This window comes from Aplidium turbinatum, chromosome 16 (assembly GCF_918807975.1).
Source record: "Aplidium turbinatum chromosome 16, kaAplTurb1.1, whole genome shotgun sequence".
NCBI classification, from domain to species: Eukaryota; Metazoa; Chordata; class Ascidiacea; order Aplousobranchia; family Polyclinidae; genus Aplidium; species Aplidium turbinatum.
Genome location: NC_137487.1, coordinates 6,477,040 through 6,489,743, shown reverse-complemented (window position 1 = coordinate 6,489,743; position 12,704 = coordinate 6,477,040). Strand labels below are relative to the sequence as shown.

Here is a 12,704-nt window from a genome sequence, read left to right as displayed (position 1 = left end):
TTGGTAGAGAGGTGACTTTCTTTAACCATAGACAGATAGTTTATAGTTTTATGTTCACTCTAATGGATAATGTTAAATGCGTGTGGTTGCTTGGTTTTATCTGTCTATGAAATAGAATTGTTTTTATATAAAAGCGTTACATATGTAGTCACTCTAGTACGTAATAATTTTGGTAATGCTTTTTGATATTTCTAAGATTTGTGATTAACCATGAAAAAGGTAAAAATAGCTAAAATATTATACCCACCCGATTTATTACACCTTAGGTCGAGGTGAGCGGTGTTTTTAACAACCAGCTTAAGCCGGGAGTCGAACCAACTTTGCATAACTGGAAAGTCAAAGCCTTATCCGTTGCGCCATCCCACCGTTAACCATTAGGTCTAATTAAATTTTTCCTAACTAAATCATCATCATCTTTAAAACACTCATACTTAGCATGTTATAATGTTATGTAATTTAGAAAATCATCTTATTATTATACTTATGAGTACTTCCTATCATCAATCATTCAGGTCTTCCTCCTGATGAGTTATCCATCCAGAACGGCATCTTAACTACCAGAGCATCTCGTTTTCCTCTTTGTATCGATCCTCAACAGCAAGCTCTCAACTGGATTAGGAAAAAAGAAGAGAAAAACAACCTCAAGGTCATGAATAAAAATTGTTCTGCTCTTTAGAGACACGTACTTTCAACTTCTAAAAATGTAGACTCGTTTTGTGGGTTTCAGTGAATACAGAAATTTTCAAAAATTTAGTTACTTTTGTATTAATTTCTGTATTGTTTCTTTTGCATTGATGTAGCCTAATTAGCTTGTTGTTTGTTTTATTTCTTGGTGCATGTTTAAAGTTACAGTATTTCAAAACTTGCAAATAAACAAAGCTGAAATCAAAGATAAGTTGCTTTCAAATATTTGTGCTTCTGCGTTTCAGGAATCCTCCTTTAACAGCCCGGACTTCCTGAAGCAGTTGGAACTCGCCATAAAATATGGATTTCCTTTCCTCTTCAAAGATGTAGATGAATACATCGATCCTGTGATCGACAATGTTCTGGAAAAGGACATCAAAGGAGGACAAGGAAGAGAATTCGTTGTTTTGGGTGAGTGATTGAAAGGTTGTGACTGCTTCACTTTTTTTTTTCATTCTTCTTACTCCACATTTATCCCAATAGTTTATCTTTTTACATCGTGTCAACGTCGCATGACATTGAAACGATAGGAAAATGAAAACTATTCCTGATGGATTGATAGCGTTAGTTCAGCATAGTTGATGTAAATCTTCAGTTAATGAATTTCTTTGTCAGTTCTTATCATATATTTTTGCTTCATTTTATTCACAAGTGAAAGGTAAGGATATCACGTGGGAGGATTAGAAACAGGTGATAACCTATTCCAATTATTGTACCTCAAATCTTCTTGTGTGCAGCCAAATGAACGATACCAACACAGCTGGCGCAGTCTTTTAAATGTTGTATTTTCATTCAGGCGACAAGGAAGTTGACTATGATGCCAATTTTAAGCTTTACCTGACCAGCAAACTTTCAAACCCGAAGTATTCTCCAGCCGTCTTCGGAAAGGCCATGGTCATTAATTACACAGTCACCTTGAAAGGATTGGAAGGTGCTAGTTTCTGCAATACATTTGTTGTGATGCTGATTCTCTTCTTAGCAATCTATTTGAATTCCATCTCTCATAGCATGTTTTGTTTCCAGGAGTCGATGTGATAGTGAAAAGTCATTAGAAGATTTGTTTTTTGTTGTTTAAATAATTTTTTATTTGAATGCTGATCCACATCACTTTTTCCATCAGATCAACTTCTTTCGGTCATCGTTAAATTTGAAAGGAAGGAACTTGAAGAACAAAGAGAACGATTGATTCAGGAGACTTCTGAAAACAAAAAGCTCCTCAAGGACCTCGAGGATTCGCTCCTCAGGGAACTTGCAACATCAAAAGGTGATTACTAAAGTTTTAAATTTTTAGTTTTGAGAATCTTTGATTTACTAAAAGTTGTTGACGATTTTGATAAAAACAATTTTGTTAACACTTCTTCACAATGAAATGTTTCCATAAACGGAATAAGAATAACAACATAATAACTCAAACGTTTGCGGCTTGAACTCTTTGCCCTCTTTAGGAAATACCTAATACTTCTAAATAAAAAAACTAAAAACAAATAACTGTAAATAATGGTAGTGATAAGTGACTGAAATAAATAACTGCAATATGCACTGACTAAGTACAACGTAAGGCAAACCGGGGCGTGTTGTCACAGGTTTGGGGTTTTTCAATTTGTGCTTTTGCTCTATACAATGCAAGTGATGTGGTTATATCATTCGTACGCTGTCCACTGACACTTCCTTTTGCCACTAGTTAAACTTTTTAATCGCAAAAGGATTTCAAGAAAATCAAATTTTTGTAAAAAAATGGATTTTCTTGAAATCCTTTTGCGATTAAAAAGTTTAACTAGTGGCAAAAGGAAGTGTAAGTGGACAGCGTACGAATGATATAACCACATCACTTGCATTGTATAGAGCAAAAGCACAAATTGAAAAACCCTAAACCTGTGACAACATGCCCCGGTTTGCCTTACAAAATCAAATTTTATTACGTGGAATTTACACTTATAAACAAGTTGAAATTAATTCAACAACTGCTTTGGGTCTTGTTTCCTTGCCTTCACATATCAACCAAGGGTTCGGTAGTTTATGCCAAATTTTGCTTTTGCTTCTCATAAGCTGTGACCATCATCACAGCTGTGACAACTCGCCCCGACGTACGCAGTCGGACAAAAGTTTTAATGGCGGCTAGAAAAGGCACGCTATTAACTTCTAAAGTGTCAGCTATACTCCTAACATAATAAGCTATAAATACTGATTTCATACTTGCAGTCAGACTGCTCTTACGAAAGCGTCACACAATTTTGAAAAGTTAGTGAAATTTACATCGATGACCAAATTTATGATAATAATTTAATTTAAGCTAAATCTGCTGTCTTTTCTTGACTTTGCTGACCTCAAAATGAAGATGACTCTTGACGAAGCACGTGCTACAAATATAGACTCGAAGCAGTCAGTGCAAGTACTAAAAACATTGCTGTGGCAACACGCCCCTTGTGACAACACGCCCCGGTTTGCCTTACAACTAAAGAACAGATACCAAGGGTGTTAACATTTTGTTGATACGTATGAGTGTAATCACAAGAAAAGTTGAATAATGCTACTCAATTCCATTAAGTTACTGTCAGTCATCTGTTCATTGTATTGTAAAACTATTTCACTCCCAAAGCTATATGTATACAGTAGAATAAGAATGTTTATCGTTCTTTCTATGGAAAGGAAAGCTTCATTTTAGCTGTTGGTGTAAGTTACATAGAAGACATGCAGGCAGTTCAAGCATTTTTATCAGCCTAAAAACAATTAAAAAAGATCTGGTTCTATTAACTAAGTAACTTTATACCTTCCTGTGCCACCAATACTCCCCCAAGCGATTGAGTGGACTACTTTACTCTGTCATTCTAAGCTAAGTTCTCTCACTGCTGATAACTATTTTTAGCAAATTATAATACCACACGCTTGATACAGTCTGATTTCATCAAGAGTGATTTCGTCTGCTGCATAGCCAAGTGGTGAGAGCCCTGGACGGAAATCGAAAGGGCGCCGGTTCGACACCGCTCAAGAGCATGCGGCTGTGTCTTTGGCAGGACACTTAAAGGCATGCCTGAAGGTGGACACGAAGATTGGCTTCCTTGCCTTCCTGTCCACTTAATCTAAATCTTCAACCACCGGGTGTAAGCCTAGATACAGTACGACAAACGAAGCAAGAGTGGTTTCATAACTGTCGACTTCTTTTGCCCAGGCAACATGCTGGACAACACTGAACTTATTGAGACGCTGGACGAGACCAAGTCAAAAGCCACTGAAGTGTCTGAGAAGCTAACAATGGCAGCCAAGACATCAGTAGACATTGACAAACTTCGTGACGGGTGGGGATCTACTCTGTTTGGTTTGTTATTAATGGTGTTGAGGCCAATAGTTCTTTATTGAGATGGTCGTGGCAAGTGACTTATCATAAATTAATTTGATTTTCTTTTCCGCTTATGAATGTTAGAACCGACGGTTTCTTTGTTGAACTCATTCATATAAGATAAAAATAACATCTACAATTAAGTTTTTCGACTGCATCTTATACAACCACGGATTTTGCTAACCTTGGTCTTTATCGCTAAACTGATCTACTATGAATTTTGTTACGTGATGAAAGGTGAAGTATTGCTTTTTCACCAAATACTGATTAAATAATTTATTATTACATACAAATAAAAACAAGTGCTGAAGAAATCGGACAAAAGCTCTTCCGTCGTTTGTATTCCTCATACGCCTCTTGTCATAAACTTTCTCCATCATTTTTAAACTTACCTTTTATGCATCCCCATATTTTTTTTTTGTTTATTATAAATTTGTCCTTCTCAGATATCGACCTGCGGCTAGAAGAGGAGCAATCTTGTTCTTCGTGCTCTCCGAGATGGCGGTGATCAACAACATGTATCAGTTCTCTCTCGCATCCTTCCTCGATGTCTTCGACTTTTCACTCAGAAAGAGCCTCCCGGACTCTATCCTCCACAAGAGGTTGGTCAATATCATCAACACACTAACAAGCAACATCTACAACTACGCTTGCACTGGTAAGTAACTGATCACTTATTAAACAGAATACAGAACGCTCTTCAACTTAGAGTTAGAGTTAGGAACAAAATAATATTTCCATTGTTGCTTTTGTACATTATTTTTATGTTACTCTTACTTTAAGGGTCATCTTGAAATGCTCAAACCACTTGAACCAGTGTTTGTTGGCTGGGTTTCATTAGATTTGACGTCATTATTGATATGGTAGAAATTCGATTTTGTTTCAGTGAGTGTGAATTTGATCTTTCCATTGAGGACGATTGATTGATACGATGACAGAACGTTTCAATAGTTTATATGTTGACAGATACAAGTTTATGTTATAGAATGCATGGAAGTGCATCCAGCAAGTGTGTATCCATTGCATAAAAAGACTTTCAATGACCATTTTTTATGGGATCGTGATGAAGTGCTCTGTAAAGCATTAAATTATGTCTATTTCTTCCAGGATTATTTGAGAAGCATAAACTCCTCTTTTCATTCCAAATGACAATCAAGTTGGAACAGGATGAAGGAAGAACAAGCCAGGATGAGTTGGACTTCTTCTACAAAGGCAACATCGCTCTGGAGAAGAGCAGGTTTGATTTTAACCGTTATTCGATTGCATGGAACGACAGGAGGATTTAGGAATGGGAAGTTTCTGGGATTAATTGACGTATGAGGAATTATCTCCCTTGATGTCAACCTCCAAATCCTCTTGTTGTTCGATGGATTGCCGTTCGGCCAAATGTCGTTCCGGGTATGGCAGCACCTATTTCAACCAGAATTTTTTTTTTCTGATCATTTAACGTCTAAACGTCAAACAATGGCTAATCGATGCGTTTTCTTCCTCCAGCCGAAAAAAGCTTCACGACTGGATCCCGGAGCAAGGATGGCAAGATGTGATCGAGCTGGCCAGAGTAATTCCGGATGTGTTCGGTTCGCTTCCTGATGATGTGGATCGCAATGAGAGCTCATGGAAGGAGTGGTATGACCATGACACTCCTGAATCCATCGATATTCCTGGAAAATACAAGGACGGACTTAATGGATTCCACAAGCTTTGTCTCCTCCGGTAAGTGATACATTTTCTCCGTTGTGTTTTTTTGCGCTATCGAATCTTCTTTTATTCTAATTTTCAAATACCCCAGATTATCTGGGAAGGCTTTGTAACCATATCGCTGAAGGAATTTTTACCCAAATGAAAATTATTTACATTTTTTGTCTAAAAGTTAGACGTTTACAGTACTTACATGTTATTATTGCTGAGGAAAAATAACCATATAACGAATCAGGATCTTTTGAAATTATTTAAATTTAGAATTTTAAAGCACAAGCATTAAATACTCTAACCAGACTGTGGGGTTACTCTTTGAGTGTCTATCAATAATTTCAATATTTTTAACGTAACTTCACGTTCATTTTATGTTGACAGGTGCTTCCGAGTTGACCGTGTGATTCGAGCTATCACAAATTACGTCATTGATCAAGTAGGTGAGACATACGTGCAGCCTCCAATCATCAGCTTTGAGTCCATCTACGAACAGAGCACTCCACTGTCTCCCATTGTCTTCATCTTGAGTCCGGGATCAGATCCAGCATCAGACCTCATGAAGTTGGCCGAGAGGTGATGTAGAATATGTGATGAACGTTGCACGCTGGATAACATAAGGCGATAGTTTCATTGTGTTTCATTACTGTTGAACAGGTGTATTTTAGTTCGAATGTTTCGGATAACAACCACTCTCTGGTCACATAGCCCTTACAGAATAGTACAATGTATGTACTTTGTTTTTTCCCAAAGAATGGTTTGTTGAATCTTACTCATAATTTGACACGGTTTGTGTTGGTTTAAGGACAGATTTCTAACTTGATTAGTTTTTCATTCATATTGGTGTTAGTTGAAACGAATATCCCATACCCTAATTACATTTGTAAACTAATCACCACTAAAATTTGAATGAGTGCTTTCATCAGGCATTTGATTTAAATCATCATACATTATATTCTTAACCTGCATAAGCGATAAACTGCCACAAGATGTTGTACTTAGATTTATCTGTATTTTCTACGACGTTTTGTCTATCGTCACGAATACTTCTTCATGGAGTTGCACGAAGTTGATTTAAATGATCTTTGATGAAAACTGTCACAAGCAACTGGTTCAAACCGATTTTCTCCCTTTACAGATCAGGGTTTGGTGGTAACCGCTTAAAGTTTCTAGCCATGGGACAGGGTCAAGAAAAGGTTGCCCTGCAACTTCTTGAAACGGCCATCGCCAGAGGGCAATGGCTGATGCTGCAGAACTGTCACTTGCTCGTCAAATGGCTCAAAGATCTCGAAAAGGCTCTTGGACAAATCCAGAAACCACATCCGGACTTTAGGTGATAATTGAGTTTTCGATGATGTTGGACATGGACATGATCATTCGACTGCTGACTTTGCGAGTTCTGAATTGCTGACCATGTTTCAACATTGAACGTTATAGCCGATTTGGTAGACTAACATTTCCTTTTCCACAATTTTTTACTCTTGCAAGCATTCTGGAATATTTACGTCACAATTAATTTTTTTTCAAGTATACAGTATCACTGATTTGAATTTTGAGAATGTTCATATAAAATTTGATATTGAGTTTATTATTTTTTTAATTGTATGTACCATTTCCGTGCGTAAATTTTTCCTATTGCACTCAATATATTTTTAAAATGTATTTTTTAATGTATTAATTTTATTCTTCAGGCTCTGGCTGACAACTGAGTCCATTCCAGAATTCCCTATTGGCATCCTCCAGCGATCCCTTAAGGTTGTCACTGAACCTCCCAACGGATTGAAACTAAACTTAAGAAACACTTACCACAAAATAACTGCCACGATGCTGGGCGAGTGTTCTCATCCATCCTACAGGTATATGGACAGTTGAAATCCTTTTTAACTCGTCACTTACATAAATTTGATGATAGCTGACTGCAAAATGAAATTGCAAAAACTACTAATGTGAAAAACGATTTTTTGTCAACGTTAGCAAAGTTTTTTCCTGATTTATCAAGTTAATATTTTTTTCAGATCGCTGGTATTTGTTTTGAGTTTCTTCCACGCGGTAGTGCAAGAGAGGCGGAAGTATGGGAAAATTGGTTGGAACATCTCGTACGATTTCAACGAGTCCGATCACACAGTGAGAGTTGTTCTTTGATAGTCAAACAATTTCATTCAAAATATGCCAACGTTGCTTCAACGTATTTTATCGTTTAATGAGCAACTAAAGCCGCTACAATACAATTAAACATTAAGCTTAGCCGTAGCTAAGCAAGAGGAAGTAGCAATAATCTACGGTACATACCAGTGTACAAAAAAGCAATAGGCTACTGACCTGACGTTTTGTGAAAAAAATTTTTTTTAAATTGTTTGTCATATTTGCAGCACAGTCTTGATATCGTATTATGATCACAGCTGAACTAAAACTGCATTTTCGCTAGAAAACTGTAACTTAATATTCCATCGCAATGCTCAGGTGTGCATGGACATTTTAAAAACCTACTTGATGAAAGCATATGAGCTTGGCGACGACAAGATACCGTGGGGTTCCCTCAAGTATTTGATAGGCGAGGTAAGCTAGGTTGATACAATCCAGTTGGTTCATGATACTCGTATGGGTTAAACTAAAGAAGCATTGCTTCAATACTACCAAGAATTTGGGAAAAGGTTAAAGTGAGTGGGAACAACGACATATACTGTAGTCGAAATAACGTTATACGTATTGTGAAAACAACGTTATCAGAGGAACAACGTATGAAAAAAGAGTTTTTTTTTTGAAATTTTGTTTGCTATTGAAACGTTCAATGATCATTTAAATGGAATATAACGCAAACCTATGTAACTGCTTTAATTTTTATCAACGACGTTTGACCGTTGCAGTGATTAGCCTCACATTATGTGTTAAATCAGTCACACAATTTTTTGACAATGTCTTTCTGTCAGGTGATGTATGGAGGAAGGGCCATTGATAACTTCGACCGAAGGGTCCTCACCACTTACATGGAGGAGTACTTTGGGGACTTCATCTTTGACACTTTCCAACCTTTCCACTTCTTCCACAACCAAGATGTTGATTATCACATTCCTGAAGACAAAGGGAACAAAGACAGCTACGTTCAATTGATTGAGATCCTCCCCTTGTCGAACACCCCCGAGGTCTTCGGGCTTCATCCTAACGCAGAGATTGGATATTACACTCAAGTGAGCAGGAAAAACTTTCTTCGGCTTTTTATGTAATAATGATAATGTTTGTTTGTATATAGCGCTGTGTCCATCGCAGATATGCGTTGCTCCTCAGCGCTTTACAAAGAAAACGGTGTCAATGCAGCCGTATAGAGGCGCTACTGAGTACATTATTATCCAAATCTATTCTATTGCTGTGTGCCAAGCAGGAATGAGATTCAGTACCACTTTTAAAAAATACTTTAGAAAAGAGTTTTGAAAATGTAATACTGATAAGAATGGGAATTCTTAACCAGAGGTGAACGCACCACTAAGGTGTACGAGACCTGTTCCCAGGGGGTACGTCTATGCTGAAACATTTGAGTTAGTTACAAAATGGCGGAAGAAGCTATGGTTGTTAACCGGGATTTTAATCCACTTTCGGAATTGAAGGCGACTGTTAATGTTCAGCCATTCTACGAGGGGGTGCGAGAACTGCTTGGTGATTTTATGGTGGGGCCAACAAGGATAAAGGTTATGAACCACTGCTGTAGTATATTTATTTGTTTAGGCTGCAAAAGCCATGTGGGAGAATCTGGTTGATCTTCAGCCACAGACAGGAGGAACAGGAGGAGGCATCAGTCGAGATGACTTCATCAACAACGTGGCCAAAGACATCCAGGTAGGCTGATGAAGAGTTTATTCCACCTCTATGAATCCTTTTCACAGACAAACAATACAGGATAGAAGTTAGAAATTGTATTTTTTTAGTGATACAACAGTTAAATCTTTTGTATCTGTATTATTTGGGGAATTTACCGTTAAATTAAGTTTTGTTGACGTTGAAGTAACACATTTCTCAATAATCAAATAAACCAAAACAATTGCTCTCAATCCTTATTATCGTTGCAACATCAGATGGATCAGGTGTATATTCTACAATACTTTAAATCATTTAAACCATAAAATTTATTCTCTTGCCAGAACAAAATCCCTGCCGTGTTTGAGCTCGATAAAATCCAGCGCGGTTTTGGATCTCTCATCTCTCCAACATCAGTCGTCCTCCTCCAGGAGCTGGAGAGATGGAACAAGCTTATCGAGAGGATGGCGAAGTCTTTAGTGGAATTGCAAAGGGTAATGGAGTAGAAACTAATAAAATACTAATTTAGCATCAACCAAGATCAACTACTTTTGAGTTTCTTTATCTTCAGGTTTAAAAATCTTCTTTGAAAGTTAAATTCTGACATTTTCGCATGCGTGTAGTCTAGATTCTAAACAAGTGGTTGTTAATCGGGGAGTACACCCTCTTGGGGGGCGTCAGCGACTTTTTATGGGGAGTGCAAGCTTTTCAACGGTATTTAATCTTTTTGCAGTAATTTCAATGTCATGAACAATTTTTGTTGCCATTTATATTTTTTAAGAACTAGAAATCACAGGTAGGGCTATATAAGCTATGCAGACAGAGCATTGTTGCCCTTGTTCTGCACTCTGGTTTCGTTATAGCCTACGTTAAAGCGAAAGTTAAATCTTTTAAGTGTTAACACTCATTGCGTAAGTTATCGAAGAGCCAGAGTATTCAAACATTTGCCTCCATTGAAGCAATGAAGGGTGTCCTGAACTTATTTATCAAGGTAGTCAACTTTGCAAAAGCAGAGTGCATTATAAAAAGCTGGAGCTCCTGCAGTTGTTTTTCAACCTATGTATGGAGATGCAGCCTGATTGTAAATGATGTATGATCTGGTGTATTTTTCACACGAATGATTGATTTTCGTCTGAAGAATGCATGCTAATTAGAAGTTTCATATCTAAAGTATACATCTGGACAAGTCGAAGTAACAAGGAAATCCAATGAGTTTCAGTAGCCTAAGTTGGACGCTGCACTCTCAGAAAGTAACTTCAAGCTTGAGTAGACTAACCAAGCAACAGCTCATTTAAATGCCTTGAAAGCAAACAGGATAAAATAATTTTCAGATACAGATAAAAACATGGAAACCAATAAGGTATTTGAAGAAGAACAAGAGGAATTTTCTACATGAAAGTTTAACAACACAGCCAAGTCAGATGTCAAAGAACTGGAACTCGAGATTATCTTCCTATATTTGCCTCCTTGTATAAACTGGAGATATGCAAAGACTAACAGTGCTCGGATCGATATTTTTGCTCTTTTTTTACTGCAGTTGCTATCAAGACCAAGGACATGCTGAGCGTTAAAGACTTAAGCAACGTTGCACAATTTCTGCAGTTATACCTTGCATTAAAAATTTAGTAGCTTAAAATCAGTTTTAAGTTCGGTACCTCACTAATATGTACCGTGATCAACAAAAACAAAGATACTTTTGGTGCTGCAGTTGTTCGAAACTGGGGGGGGGGGGGGGGGGCGCAAAAAATGTAATTATTGTTAAAGGGAGGCGTGCCAGAAAAAAGATTAAGAACCACTGTTCTAGACTAAAGGCTTTGAATCACTGACGCCGGCTCGGTCACCGAGATTGACAGAGTAAAGTCTCCACTTATTATGTTGCCGCAAGTCATGCCATTGGGAGCTCTCTTTGTGTGTGTTGCTTATTAGAGTCAAAATACGGTTGCTTGCTCATGCTTTGCCTTTATTTACGAAGTTGGGTCGTTATCAAACTGAGCTAATTGCTTAACATGATCTCGGCAAGACACTTAATAACAGGCCAAAATAATGGGAACAGCTGACTCTAAGACTATATGTCTCTGCTGCTTCCTGTTGTACAGGCACAAAAGAAAGTATTATTATTATTATTGCTTTCGATACTAATCGAATCTTTTCCACCAGGCACTTGCTGGCGAGGTCGGAATGAGCAACGAGTTGGATGACCTTGCCAGAGCTTTATTCAACGGACAGATCCCAACGATATGGAGGAAGTTAGCTCCAGACACGTTGAAGTCGTTAGGAAACTGGATGAGTCATTTTAAGCGACGTCATGACCAATACATGGCCTGGGTCAATGATGCCGAACCGGCTGTCATGTGGTTGTCAGGTTGGTGAAATAGCAATAAAAAATGTGGCGCCACTTGACCAGCTAACATTTGCTTTGTTTATCAAAATAACAGTTTTGACGTAAATGAAGCAAGCGCATGTTCAAACAAGCTGACTCTTCGCTGGTCCGTTATTTCTATTGTTTTGGATCTCTCCTTTCGTCAGACGGAAAAGAGGTGCAGACAGCAGGCCATGTAATCAAGGACTGCCCGCTGTGCAAACCTTCCCATGGTTGCTTAGCATTTTGTGTTCAATGGAAATGTTACGTTAATTAATGAAAGGTATTGTCAGTGTTGATTTGCACGTAGGTTTGCACATTCCGGAATCCTACCTGACCGCCCTGGTCCAGGCTACGTGCAGGAAGAATGGTTGGCCACTGGACAGGTCCACCTTGTACACACAAGTCACTCAGTGGCAGAATGCTGATGAAGTCACAGAAAGAACCCACCAAGGTAATTATCGTTTCGCATAGCGTCCAATGTTTGAATTATGCATGTACGATTTTACGTTTGTTGTTACATTTCTGTAACACTTTCCATTACTTACATTCCGTTGATACCATCTTCTTTGCAACAGGATGCTTCGTCAGTGGTTTGCATTTGGAAGGAGCTGCATGGGACACGGAGAACAGCTGTTTGATACGGCCCAGGCCAAAGCAACTGGTGCAAGAACTTCCTATTCTTAAAGGTAAGTGAAGTCGTTCTATGAACTGTAACTTGACTTGTTTTGGTAAAAACTCCGTAAAAAACACCTATGCGACATTTGTAGTTAATTATTTGTAGTAATTATTGGAAGTAATTATTTGTAGCTACACTCAACTTGTAAACTTTTTTCTTTTAGTATGTCGCTG

At 37.9% G+C, this 12,704-nt stretch overlaps 1 protein-coding gene across 1 annotated transcript in view; it reads left to right on the top strand.

The window, feature by feature from the left end:
- LOC145785113 (dynein axonemal heavy chain 10-like) overlaps window positions 1–12,704 on the top strand; it is a 68,188-nt gene that overhangs the window by 51,608 nt on the left and 3,876 nt on the right. Inside the window, exons 75-93 of the mRNA XM_082596815.1 lie at window positions 513–646; window positions 930–1,095; window positions 1,481–1,615; window positions 1,805–1,948; window positions 3,851–3,977; window positions 4,465–4,676; window positions 5,126–5,255; window positions 5,513–5,731; window positions 6,092–6,283; window positions 6,846–7,040; window positions 7,399–7,563; window positions 7,723–7,831; window positions 8,168–8,263; window positions 8,635–8,892; window positions 9,425–9,535; window positions 9,838–9,987; window positions 11,651–11,855; window positions 12,163–12,306; window positions 12,431–12,541. Of these exons, the coding sequence (XP_082452941.1) occupies window positions 513–646; window positions 930–1,095; window positions 1,481–1,615; window positions 1,805–1,948; window positions 3,851–3,977; window positions 4,465–4,676; window positions 5,126–5,255; window positions 5,513–5,731; window positions 6,092–6,283; window positions 6,846–7,040; window positions 7,399–7,563; window positions 7,723–7,831; window positions 8,168–8,263; window positions 8,635–8,892; window positions 9,425–9,535; window positions 9,838–9,987; window positions 11,651–11,855; window positions 12,163–12,306; window positions 12,431–12,541 (3,003 nt within the window). The remainder of the gene's footprint in view (window positions 1–512; window positions 647–929; window positions 1,096–1,480; window positions 1,616–1,804; window positions 1,949–3,850; window positions 3,978–4,464; window positions 4,677–5,125; window positions 5,256–5,512; window positions 5,732–6,091; window positions 6,284–6,845; window positions 7,041–7,398; window positions 7,564–7,722; window positions 7,832–8,167; window positions 8,264–8,634; window positions 8,893–9,424; window positions 9,536–9,837; window positions 9,988–11,650; window positions 11,856–12,162; window positions 12,307–12,430; window positions 12,542–12,704) is intronic.